Source organism: Hemitrygon akajei, chromosome 13 (genome assembly GCF_048418815.1).
Source record: "Hemitrygon akajei chromosome 13, sHemAka1.3, whole genome shotgun sequence".
In the NCBI taxonomy this organism is placed as follows: Eukaryota; Metazoa; Chordata; class Chondrichthyes; order Myliobatiformes; family Dasyatidae; genus Hemitrygon; species Hemitrygon akajei.
The window spans coordinates 95,534,862-95,558,712 of record NC_133136.1 but is presented as its reverse complement, the minus strand read 5'-3'; the positions used below and the strand labels follow the sequence as shown (position 1 = coordinate 95,558,712).

Sequence of the window (23,851 nt, the reverse complement as noted above, 5' to 3'; positions counted from 1 at the left end):
GTTTGCAGACGACACAAAGGTTGGTGGTTTTGTAGATAGTATAGAGGATTGTCGAAGATTGCAGAGAGACATTGATAGGATACAGAAGTGGGCTGAGAAGTGGCAGATGGAGTTCAACCCGGAGAAGTGTGAGGTGGTACACTTTGGAAGGACAAACTCCAAAGCAGAGTACAAAGTAAATGGCAGGATACTTGCGAGTGTGGAGGAGCAGAGGGATCTGGGGGTACATATCCACAGATCCCTCAAAGTTGCCTCACAGGTAGATAGGGTAGTTAAGAAAGCTTATGGGGTGTTAGCTTTCATAAGTCGAGGGATAGAGTTTAAGAGACGCGATGTAATGATGCAGCTCTATAAAACTCTAGTTCGGCTACACTTGGAGTACTGTGTCCAGTTCTGGTCGCCTCACTATAGGAAGGATGTGGAAGCATTGTAAAGGGTACAGAGGAGATTTACCAGGATGCTGCCTGGTTTAGAGAGTATGGATTATGATCAGAGATTGAGGGAGCTAGGGCTTTACTCTTTGGAGAGAAGGAGGATGAGAGGATACATGATAGAGGTGTACAAGATATTAAGAGGAACAGACAGAGTGGACAGCCAGTGCCTCTTCCCCAGGGCACCACTGCTCAGTACAAGAGGTCATGGCTTTAAGTTAAGGGGAGGGAAGTTCAAGGGGGATATTAGAGGAAGGTTTTTCACTCAGAGAGTGGTTGGTGTATGGAATGCACTGCCTGAGTCAGTGGTGGAGGCAGACACACTAGTGAAGTTTAAGAGACTACTAGACAAGTATATAGAGGAATTTAAGGTGGGGGGTTATATGTGAGGCAGGGTTTGAGGGTCAGCACAACATTGTGGGCTGAAGGGCCTGTAATGTGCTGTACTATTCTATGTTCAAAAGTCAATCGTGTTTACAGAGAATGATGTACAAAAAAAAAGATGAAGTGATCAGCAGTTCTGTGGGTGAGCACGCCTTGTTACTGACAGAGGTCAGAGGAGAATGGCCAGATTCGTTCAAGCTGACAGGAAGGTATTACTAACTCAAATAACCACACATTGCAACAGTGGTATGCAAAAGAGCATCTCTGAATGCACAACATTCAAACCTTAAAGTGGATGGGCTACTTAAAGCAGCAAACAACCACAAACACACACTCAGAGGCCACTTTATTAGCATCAGAAGGTGTCTAATAGTGTAGACTATTTTCTAAATGGAGAGAAAATTAAGAAACTTGAAGCACAAAAGCACTCGAGAGTCCTTGTACAGGATTCCCTGAAAGTTAACTTGTAGGTTGAGTCGGTAGTAAAGAAGGCAATGTTAGCATTCATTTCGAGAGAATTAGGATATAAAAGCAAGGATTTAATGCTGAGGCATTATAAGGCATTGGTCAGATGATACTTGGAATATTTTAAACAATTTTGAGTCCTTTATCTAAGAAAGAATGTGCTGGCATTGGAGAGGATCCAGAGGAGATTCACGAGAATGATCCTGGGAATCAAAGGGTTAATATATGAGGAGCATTTGATGGCTCTGGATCTATACTCACTGAGGTTTAGAAGAATGAGGTGGGGATCTCATTAAAACCTACTGAATATTGAAAAGCCCAGATAAAGGTGGATGTGGAGAGGACTGGATGGCACAGTCTCAGAATAAAATGAATTCTCTTTAGAACAGAGATGAGGAGAACAACACACACAAAATGCTGGTGGAACGCAGCAGGCCAGGCAGCATCTATAAGGAGAAGCGCAGTCGATGTTTCGGGCTGAGACCCTTCGTCAGGACTAACTGAAAGGAAAGATAGTTAGAGATTTGAAAGTAGTGGGGGGAGGGGGAAATGCAAAATGATAGAAGACCGGAGGGGGTGGGATGAAGCTAAGAGCTGGAAAGGTGATTGGCAAAAGTGATACAGAGCTGGAGAAGGGGAAGGATCATGGGATGGGAGGCCTCAGGAGAAAGAAAGGAGCGGGGAGCACCAGAGGGAGATGGAGAACAGGCAGGGTGATGGGCAGAGAGAGAAAAAAAAACAAACAACTAAATATGTCAGGGATGGTGTAAGAAGGGGAGGAGGGGCATTAACGGAAGTTAGAAAAGTCAATGTTCATGCCATCAGGTTGGAGGCTACCCAGCCGGTATATAAGGTGTTGTTCCTCCAACCTGAGTGTGGATTCATCTTGATAGTAGAGGAGGCAATGGATAGACATATCAGAATGGGAATGGGACGTAGAATTAAAATGTGTGGCCACTGGGAGATCCTGCTTTCTCTGAGCGTAGGTGTTCAGCAAAATGGTCCCCCAGTCTGCTTCGGGGAATGAGGATGAGGAGGAAGTTTGTTAGCCAGAGGCTGGTGAATCTAAGGAATTCATTGTCCCAGACTTGTATGGAGGCCAAGTTCTAATTAGTTAGGGTGTGAAATGTTATGTGGAGAAGGCAGAAGAATCGGTTTAAGAGGAATAATAAATAAACCATGACTGAATGGTGGAGCAGACTCAATGGACCAAATGGTCTAATTTTGCTTCTACAGTATGTCCTATATCATTAGGTTCTTGAACCATCTGGAACAACTCCAGTATTGTATAGTACCACAGTGTGTCACATTAATGTAGCAGTTAGTATGACGCCATTACAGCTCAGGACACTGGAATCCTGAGTTTAATCCCTGTGACCTCTGTACATCTTCCCTGTGGAATGTGTGGGTTTCCTCTGGGCACTCCGTTTCCTCCACAGTCCACAGACATTAGTAATCTAACTTGTCATTGTAAATTGCCTCAAGTAGGTCAGAGTTCAATCGGGAATTGCTGGGCAGTCTGGCCCCAAGGGACAGAAGAGCTTACTCCATGCCAATTTCCTCAATAAAATAAAGCTCTATTGGGTCCCTCAGTATAACAACACTATCAAGAGTACATCTTAGATGCTGGAAATCAAAGTAACACACACAAAATGCTGGAGGAACTCAGCAGGACAGGCGGCATCTATGAAAAAGAGTAAACAGTTGGGCCAAGACCCTTCATCAGGCCTGGCCTGCCGAGGTCCTCTAGCATTTTGTGTGTTAACAACGCTATGATAACTTGCACTAAAATTTGTTTTAATTGTTTTGTTTCTTTAATAATTTATAGACAATTCTATATTTTTCTTGTGAATTTGTGTCTATGTGCCTGTGATGTTTTCCACTTTACCTACACATGGATGAGCTTGCTCTCTTGACAATAACCCTTCAAACATAATTGGCCGATTTGCTGTCCTGGAAAACTGCTTTACAGGGATGAGGAGCAAAAATATCAAAAAGATCAAGAGGGCAAAAAAAATCTGCAGAGTTAAAATAAGAATAATAATTAAGATTAAAATCATAAAGAAATGTAACTTACCAGGTCAGCGGGAGACGCTCATGGAGTGAGTACTGTTTCAGATCCGCTCCATAACCTTTACTTTTTCTAACCTTTGATCACCCTTATTCAACTTATTGTTACCTACACCAAAAGATTTTTGCTACTTTCTCGGGCTTATCGTTAAGATTTTATTGTGAATTTTGGAAGATATGCAAACAGAAATGGCTCTTAGATCCAAAGGACGAGAACCGGGGCGCAACCCGAACGGTAATGGAAAGAAGCTAGCTCAACCGCAACGCACTGAGGTAACTTATGAACTGCTTATGGAGGTTTTGGATAAAAAATTTGAGGAACAACATCAGGCTTTTCAACGAGATATAAAGGCTTTTCAAGATTATATGGTTAAGACGGATTCAGTAATTAACCAGCAGCAAGCGCTTATTGCGTCTCTGCAACATGAAGCGCGGAAACGAGATTTGACAATTGAAAAATTGCAACAGGATTTAATTTCAACCATTAAACTGGTGGAGACACTTAAAGCCAAGAGTGTCGATTTGGAGAATCGGTCCAGAAGACAGAACCTACGCATACTTGGTCTCCCAGACGGCATAGAAAAAGGCGATCCTTCGAAATACTTTGCTCAATTTCTAAAAGATGTGTTTCCGTCGGTTTTTCCAGAAAACCCCCCGGTACTTGACCGAGCACATAGAATTTGGAGTCGTTCACCGACGGTTTCAGATAAGCCCCCGGTGGTAATCGTCCGATTTCATTACGTACACGACAAAGAACAAATCATTCGTGAAGCTCGAAGGGCTGGGATGATTAAATTTCATGATTATTGCTTTCGTTTGGTGGATGATTTTAGCCCAGAAGTTATGAAGAAAAGGCTGCTTTTTAAACCTCTGATGTCTGAATGTTATGAGAAAAATCTAAAACCTGCGCTCTTATACCCGGCGAAGCTCAGGATCTCCCCCCCCCCGAATGCTCCGCGTAAAGTATTTCTGTCTACCTTTGAAGCGAAAAAGTATTTGGAGGAGAACTTCCCTACTGATACAGTTACTACTCTCCATTAAATGAGTGATTCTGATTGTGAAAGATGGTTTTCGATTCCTTAAACCAGGGTTAGTCTCTGGTTATTGGTGTAGGTTTATCCTATACTTCATATTTAAGTTAAAGTGTGTTTTCGTTATATTAATCGCTTTGTCATACACTTTAACTACTATACTATATTTTTGTCTATTATTTTTGTTCCCTTGAAGGTATATTTTTAACCTTTCGAAGTGAATTTTTTGTTTAATATCAAGATAATGGTTTTTTTGCAAAGTATTGGTTTTGTTTAAGATGGCGTTATTGTTTCTTTTTTTCGTCTTCTTCCTATAATGCATCGCTTATCATAGTTTAAATACTTCTTGATTTGTTTGGGTTATAACCCGATTTATAAACTTTTAGTGATTATACTCCCTTTTTCTTTACAACTCAGCATATTAAGAAGCATAGTTTTTAGTACTGCGATCATAATTCTTAAAGTTCGGGTGGTTTTTTTTATATATCCTTTAAACACGGAGTGGTCTGCCGCTGATATGGGGGCAGAGTTAGTCTCATTTTTTCTTTTTTCTAGCCATATTTTGGCTTTTTTTCTTTTTCATGTGGGGGTGGAGGTTGGTCTGTTTTCCTTTTTAATTTTTCTCTTATCAATTTGTTTTAGTTTTTTTACTTGGGCTGTTCTTGAACTACAAATATGTCTACGAGGTCGTCACTTCCGGGTCCGCTCTTTATTTTTGTTCCTCTTCCGGGTGCATGAGTTTATAACATGGTTAACCCTTTATATACCAAAGGGATGACTTTAGAAACATGGCTCAAACCATTAACTTTGTGTCTTGGAATACTAATGGATTAAACCATCCGATTAAACGAAAGAAGATTTTCAAAGTATTCCAAAGACTTAATGCTCATATCATTTTTGTACAAGAAACTCATGTGAGGAAGGAGGACAAATATCGCTTTTTTAGGTCTTGGCGGGGTCAACAGTATCATTCGAATTCGAATGCCAAAGTTAAGGGAGTTTCAATTTTTATTGACTCCTCTATTGCATTTGTTCAACATGATATCCTTTCAGATCCGAATGGTAGATTTTTGTTAATTACGGGTTTACTCGGTAATAAAAAGGTTGCTATGGTTAATATTTATGCCCCAAATGTGGATTGTCCTGATTTCTTTAAGTCCTTATTTACTTCTTTACCTAATTTAAATGAATATAAGTTAATAATGGGTGGTGACTTTAATTGTTGTCTAATTCCTTTGATGGACAAATCTACACCTATTCAGACTCTACCCAATAAGTCGGCCACTTGTATTAACTCCTTTTTGACTGATAATGGAGTTTTTGATATTTGGAGATTTCGTCATCCTAATGACAAAGAGTTTTCTTTTTTCTCACATGTTTATCACTCCTATTCGAGAATTGATTATTTTTTTATTGATTCTTGTTTTATTCCATCGGTAATTGGTTGTAATTATGATATTATAGCTATTTCCGACCATGCTCCATTAAAACTTTCTATTAATTTTACGGATACAGCTTTAAGTGCTAGACAATGGCGATTTGACTCTACCTTATTGCAAGAGCCGGACTTTATTAAATTTATGAAGGAACAGATCGATTTCTTCTTTTCAACTAATTCCACGAAGGATATCTGTTGCGGAATACTTTGGGACACTTTTAAAGCGTATATACGTGGACAGATTATCTCTTATTCTGCTGGTCTGAGAAAACGCATTAAGAAGGAAACTCTTTTATTGGTTGATAAAATTAAAGAGATTGACAAGAAATATTCGACTACTCCTAGCAAGGAGCTTTACAAACAAAGGGTTGAACTTCAAATGGAACATAGTTTATTACTCACATCTCCGATTGAAAATCAATTAATGAAAACCAGATCTGATTTTTATATACATAGTGATAAATCGGGAAAACTGTTAGCTAGTCAGCTGAAGAATGTTTCAGTTAAACGTCAAATCACTATGGTTCGTCAGCAGAACAGGGATTTGACAGTTAACCATGATGAGATAAATAAGTCTTTTCAAGACTTTTATACCTCTCTGTATCAATCTGAATTCCCTCAGGATCATATTACCATGTGTGATTTTCTCGGGAAATTGAATTTTCCAAAACTATCATCTGATGATCTTTCAGTAATAGATACTCCATTTACGGATGCGGAAATTAAAGGGGTAATTTCCTCAATGAATTCTGGGAAAGCACCAGGTCCAGACGGGTACACAGTAGAATTTTTAAAATGTTTTTCTGCTACTCTATCTCCTTGGCTATGCAAGGTTTTTGAAGAAGCAATTAGATTGGGGAATTTGCCTCAATCTTTTTATAGAGCTTCCATTTCCTTAATACTGAAGAAAGGTAAAGACCCTACTGATTGTGCATCTTATAGACCAATATCTTTATTGAATGTGGATTCTAAGATTTTTTCCAAGTTACTGGCTTCCAGGTTGGAGAAGGTACTACCCCAAATTATTTCGGAAGACCAAACCGGTTTTATTAAAAATCGCTATTCTTTTTTCAATGTTAGGAGATTATTGAATATTGTTTATACTCCTTCACACAATACTTCAGAATGTGTTATTTCATTAGATGCGGAGAAAGCATTTGATAGAGTTGAATGGCCTTACTTATTTTATGTGCTGGAGAAGTTTAATTTCAGTCCGACCTTTATTTCTTGGATTAAACTGATATATCAAACTCCAGTAGCCTCGGTGTTTACTAATAATCAAAGATCTCAATTTTTTCGTTTATTTCGGGGCACTAGACAAGGTTGTCCTCTTAGTCCATTACTATTTAACATCGCTTTAGAACCTTTGGCAATTGCCATCAGAGAATCACAGGATATTTTGGGTATTAATCGTGGAACAGATATTCATAAGGTATCTTTATACGCAGATGATTTATTATTATTCATCTCTAACCCTGAGAAATCTATTCCAGCAGTCTTATCATTGTTGGCTCAATTTAGTGAGTTTTCTGGGTATAAGTTAAATCTTAATAAGAGTGAATTGTTTCCTTTGAATAGACAGGTCCCAAACTATGGTATTTTACCGTTTAAATTAGTTAAAGACTCTTTTACTTACTTAGGGATTAAAATTACAAAAAACCATAAAGAATTATTTAGGTTTAATTTTCTACCCTTAATTGATCAGATTAAAGGCTTGTTTACTAAGTGGTCACCATTATCTTTGTCTCTGATAGGTAGGATTAATGCTATTAAGATGGTTATTTTACCTAAATTTTTATATATTTTTCAAGCGGTACCAATTTTTATTCCGAAATCCTTTTTTACTAATGTTGATTCAAAAATTTCCTCATATATATGGCAGAATAAAAATCCCAGGTTAGGTAAAATATACTTACAGAAGACAAGGAAGGATGGTGGGTTGGCATTACCCAATTTCAGATTTTACTATTGGGCAGTTAATATTAGATATTTGATATGTTGGTTGAAAGAATGGGATGGTCCTTTTGGCCCTCATTGGGTGAGTTTGGAAACTAAATCGGTATCTGCTTATGCTCTGGGTTCTATTTTAGGGACATCTCTCCCTTTTGCTCTTTCTAAATTGCCGAATCGAATCGACAACCCGATAGTTAAATATACCTTACGTATATGGTTTCAATTTCGGAAATTTTTCGGGTTGACTCAATTCGTGTTAAATAGTCCTATTGTATCTAATTGTTTTTTCCACCCCTCAATTATAGATCAAGCTTTTTTGGCTTGGAAAACTAAGGGATTATTAAGATTTTCTGACTTATTTTTGGACAACTGTTTTATGTCTTTTGAGCAATTAGCAAATAAATATAATTTGCCTAGATTTCATTTTTTTAGATACTTACAGGTTAGGCATTTTTTAAGTACGGTACTTCCTTCATTCCCAAATTTTGTGTCTTCAGATATTTTGGAGAGTGTTTGAATTAAACCCTTTTCAAAAAGGGCTTATATCAAAACTTTATAATATAATTATGAAGATACGTTCAGTGCCCTTTGATAAGACCAAAAATGATTGGGAAAGAGAGCTTAATCTTATTATTCCTATTGAGAATTGGGATAGAATTCTTCAATTAGTTAATACATCATCTATATGTGCCAAACATTCATTAATACAATTTAAGGTTGTGCATAGGGCCCATATGTCCAAGGATAAATTAGCTCATTTTTATTCTCATATAAACCCTATTTGTGACAGATGTCAATCAGAAATCGCGTCTTTAACTCATATGTTTTGGTCATGTCCGATTTTGGAAAAATATTGGAAAGATATTTTTGATATTATTTCAGCGGTACTGAACATTGATTTACAACCCCATCCTATTACCGCAATTTTTGGTTTACTGATGATGGGCTCACTTCACTTATCTCCTTCCGCCTATCGAATGATTGCTTTTCTCACTTTGATGGCTAGAAGATCTATTTTGTTGAATTGGAAGGAAATTAATCCTCCCACGGTATTTCATTGGCTTTCTCAAACTATGTTATGTCTAAATTTAGAAAAAATTAGAAGTGCTGTATTTGATACTTCTATTAAATTTGAAAAGATATGGAGACCATTTATTCAATATTTTCATATGATGTAATGGCCCTGTGCCAGGCTTATTGGTTTTTTCAGCTTTAATCGTATGTATGTTGAGAGGATCGGAGTTGACGACATTGATGTTTATGTATGCTTGTGAGATATTATGAACAGCCCTTTTTTTTCTTCTCTTTTTTTTTTTAGTTTTTTCTTCCTTTTTTGTTTTTTTTTCTTAGATATTAGATTAGTAGATTAGTTAACTTTCATATATAGATTTATTTTTTTCTTTTTATATTATATATTATGGAATATCTAAACTTACCTTGTTCATATATATACTATATGGTTTATGTTTTGGGAAAGCTTACTTATACTGTATTCATTGTTTATGTATTCCTTCATGTGTAATGGGAGTTTATATGTTTGTAATCCATTATTAATATTTTAATTGTATTTTGTTCATAATATTTTTAATACTAATAAAAAGATTAAAAGAGAGGAAATGTAACTTACCCGAGCTGTGAAATCAACAGCAGCTCCTCGGTTCAATAGCAGAGTGGCTACATTTACATTTCCGTAGTGGGCAGCGATATGAAGGGGAGTAAACCCACTCTGTCAATAGGAGGAAAAGAGAACAAGATTAATGTCCATAATCATTTTCAAGGTGTCTACCACTTAAAGGTACAATAACATTGTTGTTCACGCAAAAGTGGTCTTAAATTCTGACTGCTTCAGAAGTATTTTGAGCTGCCCCGCAAACATGTAACTTGGGTCACCAGTGCATGCCTTTGATTTACTGAGAGCAGCGTGGGGACATTGGGAAATGTCAGGGTCTGTTCATATTTTGCAGAACTATATTTGTACTTGTCTTTCAGTTCAGCTAAATTAGAAATGTCCTGTGGTTCTAACTCTATTAGCCAACAGATTTGCAATATGGTGATGGAGTGATTCCAGGCCACAGCTCTGACCTGAGGACTTGTAGAGAAATTTAAGAAATTAAGAAGTCAAGAACTCATAATGTTCATGGTATTATTTAAAGGTAAGATAATTGAAAAATTCTCTGGTGTACTTCAAAGAACTTTGATTTTGAACTTGCTGCCTGATGTATGGCTGATATTACATATTCACTGCAGGCTTATTACAGATCACTATTATTATGTTAAAATATTGCAGTCAAGACGCATAGCAAAACATTGAGGTCATGGACAAGTTTCTGAACAGCTGCAGCCTATAACCAGCTGCTGATACTTTATAACACACGTTTCTGAGGCCTGGGCAGGAAGAAGGCAAATGTCTATTACCCCAAAATCAATACTCTGTATATCCTACCTAATATTACAGTACTCAACAATTAAAACTTAACATTTCATTGAATAACTATAGCATAGCCTGAGGTACTGCAATTATTTGAAGGGACAGTAATTTAAAGAAAATATACAGCCTTGAGGCACTTAAACTCTTTAAGCATTACATGCTAGTCAGTCACATTAAGTGACAAGAAGAACCCTAGGTATATGGTACACCACAGGTTAGCATCCAGTAACACGGGTGGTTTATTCACATTCCCTCCATGTCAGTGGTAGTCTGGTGATGTTCATATTTTTGTATGAACAGTGGCAAAAAAAGACAGGTCTGCCAAGTGTTAATTGGCATACAATTAGAGAGTTATGCATGCAGATTCTAAAAGGCCAATGCTACCAAAAGTAATTTTAGAAACTGTATATCCCAGAGGATCCTGCTCTAGAAATGAATGAAGGGAGAAATGTTACCATCAAGATGAAGTACTGTACACTCACCACATTGTTATAGTATTGGCAAGGTTGAAGAATGACAGGTTGTTTCAATAGAACCGCAGGCCCAATGAATGTCACCACACAGCTTTCTGGAACAATACTATGGGCCTCATAGAATGACTGAACAGAAACAATGTAAACATTGTGGTGGCAAAGCTGTGACAACAGTTATCCTGTGGTGCTGATAAAGCACCTGCTTGTATAAAATTAATTTTCAACACACCTTTAGGCCCTCTTCAAATGTGCTACTTGCAAAATCATCCACAGTCTCCATGCAGAGGTTATTAGGTATGATTTGAAAATGAAAGGTTCACTAAATGCAGGGAGGATAGAACACTATGACAATGACAACAATTCAAATGTTGGTCTTAAAGGGGCATCAAATCCAGCAAACTTAGCTTTAGGAATATAAAAAAATTAAAATCTATTCCAAAAAAATAAGTTTTGACACTCTGATTATCAATAGCTTGAATTGCATGGAATGGTCCTGATTTTCTCACACAATTTCAGTGGGAAGGATCTGATATGGCAGGCAGGTCAGGCAGGTTAGATCAAATGGCATTAAGTGAGTTAGCCAAATAAATACAGAATTAGCTTAGTGGACAGTTAGGGTTGCTTTTCAGATTGGAGGCCTGTGACCAGTAGTGTGCTACAGAGGAAAGTGTGGGATTCCCTATTATTCATTTGAATGGTTTGAATGAGGATATAAGTCCCATGATAATACATTTATTAACAAAGTATGTATACTGTATACAACCTTGAGATTCGTCTCCTTACAGGCAGCCACTAAACAAAGAAACTTGATAGAACCCATTAAAAAAAGAACCTTAAACACCCTATATGCAGAAAGAAAACCAAATCATGCAAACAATACAAATAAGCAAACAATGTTCAGAACTGAAGACGATGAAAATGAGTCCACAGCCACAAAACCAGTCACAGTCGATCCAGAAGCCTGCTAGTTGCAGGCCACAGCCTCAGTTCAGTGCAGAAATGAGTAAACCTCACAGAACAGCAAGACACCCTGACCTCTTCAATCTGGCCCAGCACCTAAATTGGCCTAACAGCAGGTCATTCCTCACTCCCAAGACCCAGGCCCTGCCGTTTTGATATGTTTTCAGACCTGGGACGTGTGGCCGAAACTCGGCCCGTACCTAACCTTTCCAATTCAGCCCAATACTTAAATAGGCTTGATTCTCACTCTCACATGACTGTCTCGCCTCGGTTCTGATGCTTCAAATCTTCTCCAAGTCCACTCCAGCAGCCAAATATTGGCTCGTTCCCTGCTCTCAGGCCCAGGTCCCACTGCCTCGATTCAGCCCTCACGTTCCACTCTGCTCCTGCACCTACAAGACTTCAGTTCAAGATGCAAAAATGCCAGGTTGTACTCCAAAAGGGAAGTTACAGGCTATTCTTTGCAATGATTGTTTCTTTCAAGAAAAGGTGTGATTAATAGTTAATAGTTGCTGCTGTACTTCACCAGTGCCATCTAAAACTGGAAGATTGTGGATAACAATAAAATTGGTATCAAAATGGCAGTGCAGAGTAAGAGTTTGGTGGTCTAGAGATACAGAAGGATCTTAATGAACAGAGGAAGTGGGCCAAGGAATGGCAAATGGAACTAAACTTGGAAAAGTGCAAGGCAATGCATTTTGGCAGGTTAAATCAGGGAGGACATACACAACAGGACAGAGAATCCTAGGGAATGCTACTCACATGTACTTGTGCTTGTGGCAATATATGTACGTAACTTTGAGATAGTTCCCTGAAAGGGATGACACAGGTTGACAAGGTGGTGAAGATGGAGTATGGCGCACTTGCCTTCATCAGTCAGGGCAGTGAGTACAAAGGTTGGGACACAATCTTACTGCTGTTGATGAGACTGCTTCTGGAATCTTGTGGGCAGATCTGGTCACCATTCCATAGGAAGAATGTGATTGAGCGAGAAAGGTAGACAAGGATTTTGCTGGGATTGTAAGGAGAGATTCTTTTCCCTAGAATGACTGTTTAGAGATTCAGAAAATTATGAGAGGCACAGATATACTAGATAATCACATTCTTTTTCCCAATGCCGTGCTGCCTAAAATGAACAGGTTCTAAGTTTAAATTTAGACAGAAAGATTTACAATCTTACGTTAAAGGCAATTTTTTCCTCCAAAGGGCTATGAGTATTTGAACAAATGGTAGGCTTAGATATAAAGGATTACATTTAAAAGTTAGATATTGGGCCAAACACAAGGAAATGAGATGACTCAGGTTGGAACGCTATCACAGGGAAATGGGATTACTCAAATTGGAACGCTTAACATAGGGAATTGGGATTACTCAGGTTGTAATGCTATCACAGGGAAATGGGATAAAATCAGATTGGAATGCTATCACAGAGAAATGGGATTACTCAGATGGACTGTTTATCACAGGGAAATGGGATTACTCAAATTGGAACGCTTAACATAGGGAATTGGGATTACTCAGGTTGTAACACTATCACAGGGAAATGAGATAAATCAGATTGGAATGCTATCACAGGAAAATGGGATTATTCAAATTGGAATGCTATCACAGGGAAATGGGATAACTCAAATTGGAACGCAATCACAGACACAGGATTACTCAGGTTGGACTGTTTACCACAGGGTAAACGGATTACTCAGATTGGAATGGAATTACAGAGAAATGGGATTACTCAAATTGGAATGCCATCACAGGGTAATGGGATTACTCAGATTGGAATGTTTATCACAGGGAAATGGGATTACTCAAATTGGAACACTTACCACAAGGAAATGGGATTACGCAGGTTGGAACGCTATCACAGGGATATTGGATTACTCAGGTTGGAATGTTTATCACAGGAACATGGGGTTACTCAGATTGGAATGGTATCACAGGAAAATGTGATTATTCAATTTGGAGTGCTTAACACAGTGAAATGGGATGACTCAGATTGGAATGCCATCACAGGGAAATGCGATAACTCAGATTGGAACGCTATCACGGTGAATTGGGATTACATAGATTGGACGCTATCACGGGAAAATGAGATTACTGAGGTAGGAACGCTACATAGGGAAATGGGATTACTCAGATTAGAATGGAATTACAGAGAAATGGGATTACTCAAATTGGAATGCTATCACAGGGTAATGGGATTACTCAGATTGGAACGTTTATCATAGGGAAATGAGATTAATCAGATTGGAATGCTATCGCAGGGAAATGGTAATACTCAGATTGGAACACTATCACAGGGAAATGGGATTACTCAGGTTGGAAAGTTTAACACACGGAAATCGGATTATTCAAATTGGAATGCTATCACAGGGAACCAGGATTACTCAGGGGGGAACACTGTCCCAGGCAAATGGGATTACTCAGATTGGAACGTTTATCACAAGGAAATGGGATTACTCATAATTGAACCCTATCACAGGGAAATAGAAATATTCAGGTTGGAACACTTATCAGCAGGAATGAGTTGTGCTGAAGGCCCTGTTTCCATGTTGTCAAATTGTATGACTTTATAGCTCCAAAGCTCTGGGATGTTTGTCTGGAGTTATCTGCTAATTATGAGAACTCCTGCAGAATATTATAAGATCTTAAGTCCATAACACTTTAAGATATAGGAGCAGAATTAGGCCATTTGGCCCATTGAGCCTACTCCGCCATTTCATAATGACTGATCCAATTTTCTTCTCAGCCCCAATCTCCTGCCTTCTCCCTGTATCCCTTCATACCCTGTCCAATCAAGAATCTATCAACTTCTGCCTTAAATATACCTGAAGGCTTGGCCTTTACAGCTGCCTGTGGCAAACAATTCCACAGATACACCATTCTTTGGATAAAAAAAATTCCTCCTCATCTCCGTTCCAAAAGCTGTGCCCCTCTATTCTAAGGCTTTGTCCTTTGGTCTTAGACTCCTCCATCATAGGAAACATCCTCTCCACATCCACTCTGTCAAGTCCATTCACTATTCGATAGGTGTGGTGAACTACATATACCAGAGTGGTTTGCTCCCAACAGACCCCTGCTGACTGCTCCTGTGGCTCCTCCCACAAACCCCTGTATAAAGGCGAATGAGGCCTGAGGCCGGCCCTCATTCTCCAGGATGTTGTGTTGTTCATTCTTCCAGTCAATAAAAGCCGATATCTCACTTCTTACATCTCAGAGTGAGTTATTGATGGTGCATCAATAGGTTTCAATGAGGTCTCCCCGCATTCTTCTGAATTCTAGTGAATACAGGCCCAGAGTCATCAAATGCTCTTCATATGACAAGCCATTCAATCCTGGAATCATTTTCATAGAACTCCTTTTGAGCCTCTCCAGTTTTAGCATATGCTTTCAACGATAAGGGGACCAAACTGCTCAGAACACTCCAAGTATCCGCACCAGTGCTTTATAAAGTCTAAACATTACATCCTTGCTTTTATATTCTTATTCACTTGAAATGAATGCTAGCATTACATTTTCCTTCCTCACCACAATCTCAACCTGCAAATTATCCTTTAGGGAATCCTGCACAAGGACTCCCAAGTCCCTTTGCATCTCAGTTTTTTGTATTTTCTCACCAGTTAGAAAATATAGAAACATAGAAAACCTACAATATAGGCCCTTTGGCCCACAAAGCTGTGCCGAACATGTCCTTACCTGAGAAATTACCTACATTACCCATAGTCCTCTGTTTTTCTCTGCTCCATATACCCATCCAGGAGTCTCTTAAAAAATCCTATCGTATCAGCCTCCACCTCCACCACCGTCACCGGCAGCCCATTCCATGCACTCACCACTCTCTGCGTAAAAAACTTGCCCCTGATATCTCCTCTGTACCTTCTTCCAAGCACCATAAAACTACGTCCTCTCGTGTTAGCTATTTCAGCCCTGGGAAAAAGACTCTGACTATCCACACCATCAATGCCTCTCATCATCTTATATACCTTTATCAGGTCACCTCTCATCCTCCGTCGCTCCAAGGAGAAAAGGTCGAGTTCATGCAACCTATTCTCATAAGGCATGCTCCCCAATCCAGGCAACATCCTTGTAAATCTCCTCTGCACCCTTTCTGTAGTTTCCACAGCCTTCCTGCAGTGAGGCGACCAGAACTACAGCACAGTCCTCCAAGTGGGGTCTTCTTCCAAATAATTCTGCCTCACTCTTTTCCTTTAAACAGTAAGAGGGCATTATGGCATTATAATGTGGACTAACTGGCCTACAGTTTCCTTTCTTCTGCCTCTCTCCCTTCTTGAAGAATGGAGTGACATTTGCAATTTTCCAGCCTTCCAGAACCATTCCAGAATCTAGAGATTCTTGAAAGATCATTACTAATGCCTCCACAATCTCTTCAGCCACCTCTTTCAGAACCCTGAGGGTGAACACCATCTGGTCCAGGTGACTTATCTACCTTCAGACGTTCCAGTTTCCCAAGAACCTTCTCTCTCGTAATGGTAACTTCAAACACTTCAGGACCCCTGACACCTGGATTTTGCAGCACACTGCTAGTGTCTTCCAAGGTGAAGAAAGTAGTGTCTTCTATCAGGTCCATATTTTCATGACATGGACTACACAGACATATTTACTGCCCTTTTCCACTGCTGTTCTAAACTATTCTATCATGTGATGCTATAATTGTCAGACTTCACAGTTTTATTCTTGCCCAGTCTGTAAGGAGTTTGTACATCCTCCCCGCAAACGCGTGGGTATCCTCCAGGTGCTCTGGTTTCCTCCCACTTTCCTGTTAGGAGATTAATTATTCATTGTAAATTGTCCTGTGGTAGGTTAAGGATAAATCAGGGGTTGCTAGGTGATGCGACTCTTTGGACCGGAAGGACCTGACCACACGGCATCTCTAAATACATACATACATACATACATACATACATACATACATACATAAATAAATAAATAAATGCCATATTATGGAGGCATACATTGTAATGAAGGAAAAGAGTGAGGCACAATTATTTAGAAGAAGACCGGTAATGTTACAGCTTTATAGGACCCTGGTCAGATCCCACTTGGAGTACTGTGCTCAGTTCTGGTCACCTCAATACAGGAAGGATGTGGAAACCATAGAAAGGGTGCAGAGGTGATTTACAAGGATATTGCCTGGATTGGGGAGCATGCCTTATGCGAATAGGTTGAGTGAACTTGGCCTTCTCTCCTTGGAGCAATGGAGGATGAGAGATGATCTGATGGAGGTGTATAAGATGATAAGAGGCATTGATCATGTGGATAGTCAGAGGCCCAGGGTTGAAATGGCTAACACAAAATGGCATAGTTTTAAGCTGCTTGGGAGTAGGTACAGAGGAGATGTCAGGGGTGAGTTTTTTACACAGAGAGTAATAAGTGCATGGAATGGGCTGCTGGCAACGGTGGTGTAGGTGGGTCTTTTAAGAGACTCCTGGATAGGCACATGGGCCTTATAAAAATAGAGGGCTATGTGTAACACTAGGTAATTTCTAAGGCAGGGTCATGTTCGGCACAGCTTTGTGGGCCAAAGGGCTAGTATTGTGCTGTAGGGTTTCTATGTTTCTATGTTTTAAGAAAATCAAATTTAATTTTAATGAGAAAGTGCATGGAGGAGAATTAAATGCAGGAGAACTGCACAGGACTGCAAAACAACACAAAAGCTGAATTATGGATTCTTGTCAAAATCAGAAATACAAAATAATATGAGAAAATGCCAATGAATGTAATAGAAATACAATAATATAGTCTTAGCCATTGTGGAACTCACTGATATTCCCATGGCCAGCTAATGTATATACTTAGCTGCTCTAGAGGTGTATCTAAAAATAATCCACTCATTTTAATCTGGATTCATAAAAATAATGCACTCTGTAGTGCATCAACATTTAACTCAGGAAAATGTACACATTATGCATGGGTATATACCCACTAAAGAGAACCACTTTGAATGTAATTTTTGTATATATATTTTTAAGGTGATTTTTAATTGGTAACTTTAGTTAAACTGCAATGTAACCCCTTCCCCTATTATATTATTAATGAAATTAATATAACATCATCTTAACTTTTATTTAATTTACAAGGAGTGAGATGAAACCAGATTTCATGGAAATTAATGTGAACATCATGATTGCCAGCATAATAAACCAAGCAGTTATACAGTAATATAAATCTTATGGGAGACCTTTAGAATATAAATGAGAACATTTGAAGAAGTCTAGACAAATACCTCTGTGGTTCTATTCACCATCATCTGGAACAGCATTAAAAAGAAACAGAAATATTGTCATGAAAAAGGAAGAAAAATTAAAATTTTAAGCTGGAAAGGAACTTCAAAAAAAAGAACTATCTATCGGTGAAGACATAAAGGATCCTTCTGAATAGAAAGCAGCAGAGTTAATACATTGTAACTGAACATAAAGCACTGTGTAATTATACATATTCCATATGTGAAGGCTATTAAAAGCAGCATACACCAATAGCTTGAAATATGTCCTAAGGTCACAGAAGATGTGATGGCAAATGTATAGCACAGCAAGCTCTCTTTGATTTTAAATTACTTCACAAGAACAAAATACAATTACATACTCCACCAAACATTTAGAATTATCTTTTAAAATTAATGGTCCAAACATGTACAACCTTTTAAGAGAGGTGCTGATAAAACTCTGTATCAAAACTGTATGAAGTATTTGATGGTAAAATACAGAAGCCAGAATCAGAGACCCGAGGCCTGATCTCCATTTGCAGAAACATCAGTTTTATTCTTATTCCTGTCTTTCTTTTCAATAGGAACAAGAAGGCATGTTGCAGAGCAGTAATTACTAGATATTAGTAATTATGAGTTTAAAATTAGAGAGTGATGAATAGTTGGAGAATAGCAGGAGAATTAGGCAGAAAATATTCTGCCAAATAAATTATACAAAAACACCTCAATTCATAACTGAATCTTCTTTTAATTTTTATATAATAATATTAATAATAAGTACTTTATTGATCCCAAAATTCGCAGTGTGCAGACTTAATTAATAATAAAGTACAGAATAACATAATTTACCAATCTACAATAATAATTTACAAAATAATAAAATAGAAACTATTGCACTATGATGTGTGTTCTCCTGTCACATGGAGATGAACTGTTGTATATATTTATTGCATTTGTTAGGAAAGATTTTCTGTTACAGCCCTTGTGACAGCGGAGCTGAATGAGTCTGCTCAAAAGAGTACTCCGCTGCTTATTCAGTAGGTCATGGAGAGGATGTTCTAGGTTATACAATATTATTTCCCTTAACAATTATTTACTTGGGTCCCTGCAATGGAATGGGTTTCTTTAGGAGCTGTACGTAATAAATCTGAATTTTTCTGAGATGTACTGTATCTAGATCTCCCAATCTCATAACAGATTCACAGAACCTTTAATGAATCAACATAAATAAACCTTATATACAATACCATCTCCCAGTGGTGCTGTACTGAGTTGCAATAGAAGAACTCAAAGGCTGGGACTGCCATATGAAGAGAGATTAAGCTAGTATGAACCAGAATTTAGTGAACTAATTAAAACTTTAAAAATTCTGACAAGGTTAGTTGAATTGAGTGCTCCTCTGGCTGGAGCCACAGTTATTGGGCAAGAAATTTGGTAATAAGATGAGGAGAAATGTTTGCATTCAGAAAGTGGTGAACCTTTGAAATTCAGTAATACAGGACATTATGGAAGCCAAGTTGCTAACATTTTTAAAATAAATTTCTTGATGCAAAATGTATCAAGAAGTATGGGAATAAAGCAGGAACACAACATTAAGATAACTGATCAGACATAATTGTATTGAATGATGGTGCAGGTTTGAAGGCTGAATTGAGTGGAGATATACAACTATAATATTAATGTTGTTTCTCCCTCTAAGAATGCTGCCTGTTTACATGACTACTTACATGTTCTTTTCAGTTTTATTTCATATTTCCATCATCCATAATGGTTTGTTTGAACCAATCTTTATCTCACCTAGGATGAGTCTTCAGAAGATCCCAAGTATGTACAAATTAAACCCAATTTATTTTGACAAATCATAAACACATGAGATTCTCTCTACGCTGGAAATCCAGAATAACATTCACAAAATGCTGGAGGAATTCAGCAGGTCAGTCAATGTTTCAGGAAAAAAACCTTTCTTCATGACTGATGAACCGTGTCCATCGTTTTGAGCATGTTGTTCTGGATTTCCAGCATCTTGTTTGTGTCTGCAGAATCTCTAATGTCAATTGCAACAACCGTTTAGAAACTGAAAATACATTGTTTAATTGTGAGCAAAGGGGAGATCAGTAAAATAAGTTATTATACATATTCAGTTGAGTATGTATATATGGAGCACAGATTATATCCTGAATAGCATTTAATACTCTATATATGGAGCATAGAATATATCCCGAATAGATTTAAAGCAAGATATATCAGAATAAATACACGACTGTGAAATGAAGAAACTGTTCATTGAGTTAAAACACACACAATCTTATTAATATGGTGACGCCTATTCAGCATTCTCTTTCTAATTAGGGCAAGGAGTCTCACCTTTGACTGCACATCGGCATTGTGGTCATTCTGTAACAGCAAAGCAGCAGATTTGGTATCATCTTTCCTTGCAGCAATATGTAGGGCTGGTAAGCGCACCTTTCCTTTGGTGTCATTTTCAAGTAAGATAGCAACGACCTGGTTGTGACCCTGTTGCAGTGCGACCGCCAGGGGAGTGAACCCATCCTGGCAACACGAAAACAAGAATTTTAGAGAAACAAAACAAAAATTAATATTATGCTGAGCTGTAAATTTAAAGGTAAATGCAAGGCAAGGTCAGTAATCCCAACACAGAACTACAAGAGCTTGCTTCAGCATTTATGGGTGGAACTGAGCAATAAGAAGGGTATGACCACAATAATGTGGCTATATTATAGACCACCCAACAGTCCGCGGGGTTTAAAGGAACAAACTTGTAGAGAGATCGCAGACTTGCAAGAAACAATTGTGAAAGTAGGTGATTTTAACTTCCCATATATTGACTGGGACTCCCATAATGTAAGGGTTGGATGGGAAAGAGTTTGTAAGGAAAGTTTCCTTAATCAGTGCATAGAAATCCCAACTAGAGTGAGTGCAATACTGTAATACTAGATCTCCTATTAGGGAATGAGGCAGGGTAGGTGACAGACGTTTGTGTAGGGCAACACTTTGCATCTAGTGATCATAACACCATTAGTATCAAGGTAATTATGGAAAAGGAAAGGTCTGGTCCTTGGGTTGAGGTTCTAAATTGGTGAAAGGCTAATTTTGATGGTATCAGAAAGGATCTGGCAAGTAGGATTTGGATAGGCATATTTTTAGCAAGGTATACGTGGCAAGTGGAAGGCTATCAAAAGTGAAACTTTGAGAGTACAGGGTTTTGTATGTTCCTGTCAGAATAAAGGCCAGGGATAATAGATTTAGGGGACATTGGCTTTCAATAGACATTGAGACCCTGGCTAAGAAAAATGAAGTACATAGCAGGTACAGGCAGGCAGGAACATATGAGGTGCTTGAAGAGTAAAGAAATGCAAGGGAACACTTAAGAAGAAAATCAGGAAGGCAAGAAGAACACATAAGGTTGCTCTGGCAGATAAGGTGAAGAAAATTCCTTAAGGACTCTACAGATATATTAAGAGCAAAAGGATAGCAAGGGACAAAATTGGTTCTCTGGAGTGATAATCTATTCATGGAGTCAAAGAAGACTAGGGAGATCTTAAATAGATACTTTTTTGCATGCATCTGTGTTTACTTGTCTATAGATGTGAGGCAAAGCAGCAGTGAGGTCATTAATCCTACACAGATTACAGAGGAGGATATTTTTGCTGTATTGATGAAAATTAGAGTGGCTAAATCCCCAGGGCCTGACAAGGTGTTCTCTTGGACCCTGTGGGAGGCAAGCGTAGAAATTGCAGGATATTTAAAACATCTTTAGTCATGGGTGAGGTTTCAGAGGATTGGAGGATGGATAATGCAGTCCATTGCTTATGACACGTTTTAAGAATAAGCCAAGGAATTATAGGCCGGTCAGTCCGATATCAGTAGTGGGAAAGTTATTGGAAAGTATTTTAAGCAATGGGATATATGAGTATTTGGATAGATTTGAACTGATTAAGGGTAGTCAGCAAGCCTTTTTGCATGGTAAGTCATGTATAACCAACCTAAAGAGTTTTTCCAAGGAAGTTGCCAGGAAAGTTGATTACAAAAGGTAATGGATGTTGTCTGCATGGACTTTAACGAGACCTTTGATAAGGACTCGCATGGTCAAGAAGACCAAGAAAGTTGAGTTGCTTGGCATTCATACAGGTCCATAAGGTGGAGCAGTAAAGAAAGCTTTTGGCATATTGCAAGGCAACGCACACAAAATGCTGGAGGAACTTAGCAGGTCAGGGAGCATCTATGGAAAAGAGTTATCAGTTGACGTTTCAGGTAGAGGAAAGGGGGTAGATACCTGAAATAAACAGTGAGGGGAGAGGAATGAGAATACTTGGAAGGTGATAGGTGAAGCCAGGTGAGTGGAAAGGTATATGTGACTGTGGTAGTAGATCCAGGTGAGCATATGGTCAAAGAATCTTTACTCAATACATTGACTAATGAAGGCACATTGGCTTTTATAAATCTAAGTAGTGAGTACAGGAAATGGGAAATTGTATAAGATGTTGATGAGGCCTAATTTGGAATATTGTTTACTGTTTTGGTCACCCACCTGCAAATAAGATTGACTGAGTGCAGACAAAATTTATAAGGATGTTGCTCGGACTTGAGAACCCAGGGTATTGGGAAAGAGTGAATAGATTAGGACTTCACTCCCTAGAACAGAGAAGATTGAGGGGAGCTTCGATAGAGGTATACAAAATTGTGAGGAGAATAGATAGGATAAATGCAAGCAAAGTTTTTCTACAGAGGATTGGTGAGGCTACAACTAGAGATCATGGGTTAAGGGTGAAATATGAAATGTTTAAGAAGAATATGAGGAGGAACTTCACAGAACATGCTAGGAGTGTGGAATGCGCTGCCAGCAAAAGTCGGGGATACAGGGTTAATTTTAACATTTAAGAAAAGTTTGGATAGATAAATGGATGAGAGGGGTATGGAAGGCTCAGGTTTGGATGTTTGTTGATGGAGCTAATTAAATTAATGCAAGCAGACTAGATGGGCCAAATGGCCTGTTTCTGTGTTGTACTGTTCTATTACTCTATGACTCTTCAACCCAGCTTCTCCTGAAATGAGTAAACTATATACCTTGTCCCTCAGTGGCATTTGACATTTCCTGTGACCACAAATACAATCTCATATGGACAGCAAGACTACTTTATCCATGGAGATCCAGGTCACAGTTATTCTCAGCTTCCTAACCTCTCTACTATTTCAGCTGCTACTGCAGTGCCTCCTTTACAGAAAGAACATGCCTTCTCTGGGCAAGTTTACCAGCCTATTTGAGTCCCTCTGATACCTTGGGAGTGTGTTGAATTTTCATTTATTTTTGACTTTCTTGGCACTTATGGCCAATCCGGTACTGCCTTTACAAATGATCCCAGTGATGGACATAATGTGCTAGGTTTTCTGAATGAAACTTTTGTCACAAACTGAGCTAACATTTGCCATGCCAAAATGGTTGATTGAGATGATCATTAATTGTTGACAAATAGGCTGTTGAAACCTAAACAGCACTCAGTCAGAAAAAGCCCTTTAATGTTTTTCAAGCAACATACACAAAATGCTAGTGAAACGCAGCAGGGCAGCAGCATCTATAGGAAGAAGCAGTCAACGTTTTGGGTCGAGACCCTTCAACAGGACTAACTGAAAGAAAAGATAGTAAGAGATTTGAAAGTGGGAGGGGAAGGGGAGATCTGAAATGATAGGAGAAGACAGGAGGGGGAGGGATGAAGCTAAGAGCTGGGAAGTTGATAGGCAAAAGGGATACAAGGCTGGAGAAGGAAGAGGATCATGGGAAGGGAGGCCTAGGGAGAAAGAAAGTGGGAGGGGAGCACCAGAGGGAGATGGAGAACAGGCAAGGAGTGAATGTGAGAGGGACAGAGAGAGAAAAAAAGGGGGAGGAATAATAAATAAATAAGGGATGGGGTGAGAAGGGAAGGAGGGGCATTAATGGAAGTTAGAGAAATCAATGTTCATGCCATCAGGTTGGAGGCTACCC

The 23,851-nt window shown here is 38.7% G+C and overlaps 1 protein-coding gene across 24 annotated transcripts in view; it reads right to left on the bottom strand.

Annotated features, from left to right (window-relative positions):
* Positions 1-23,851, bottom strand: part of ank2b (ankyrin 2b, neuronal) — an 874,534-nt gene that overhangs the window by 328,397 nt on the left and 522,286 nt on the right. For 21 of the 24 annotated variants that reach the window (XM_073065114.1, XM_073065112.1, XM_073065128.1 and 18 more), the window contains 3 exons: positions 20,218-20,403; positions 17,875-17,898; positions 9,400-9,498 (listed from right to left, as the gene is read on the bottom strand). In XM_073065114.1, coding sequence (XP_072921215.1) covers positions 9,400-9,498; positions 17,875-17,898; positions 20,218-20,403 — 309 coding nt within the window. The remainder of the gene's footprint in view (positions 1-9,399; positions 9,499-17,874; positions 17,899-20,217; positions 20,404-23,851) is intronic. The other 3 variants (XM_073065104.1, XM_073065121.1, XM_073065127.1) reach the window with 1 other exon arrangement.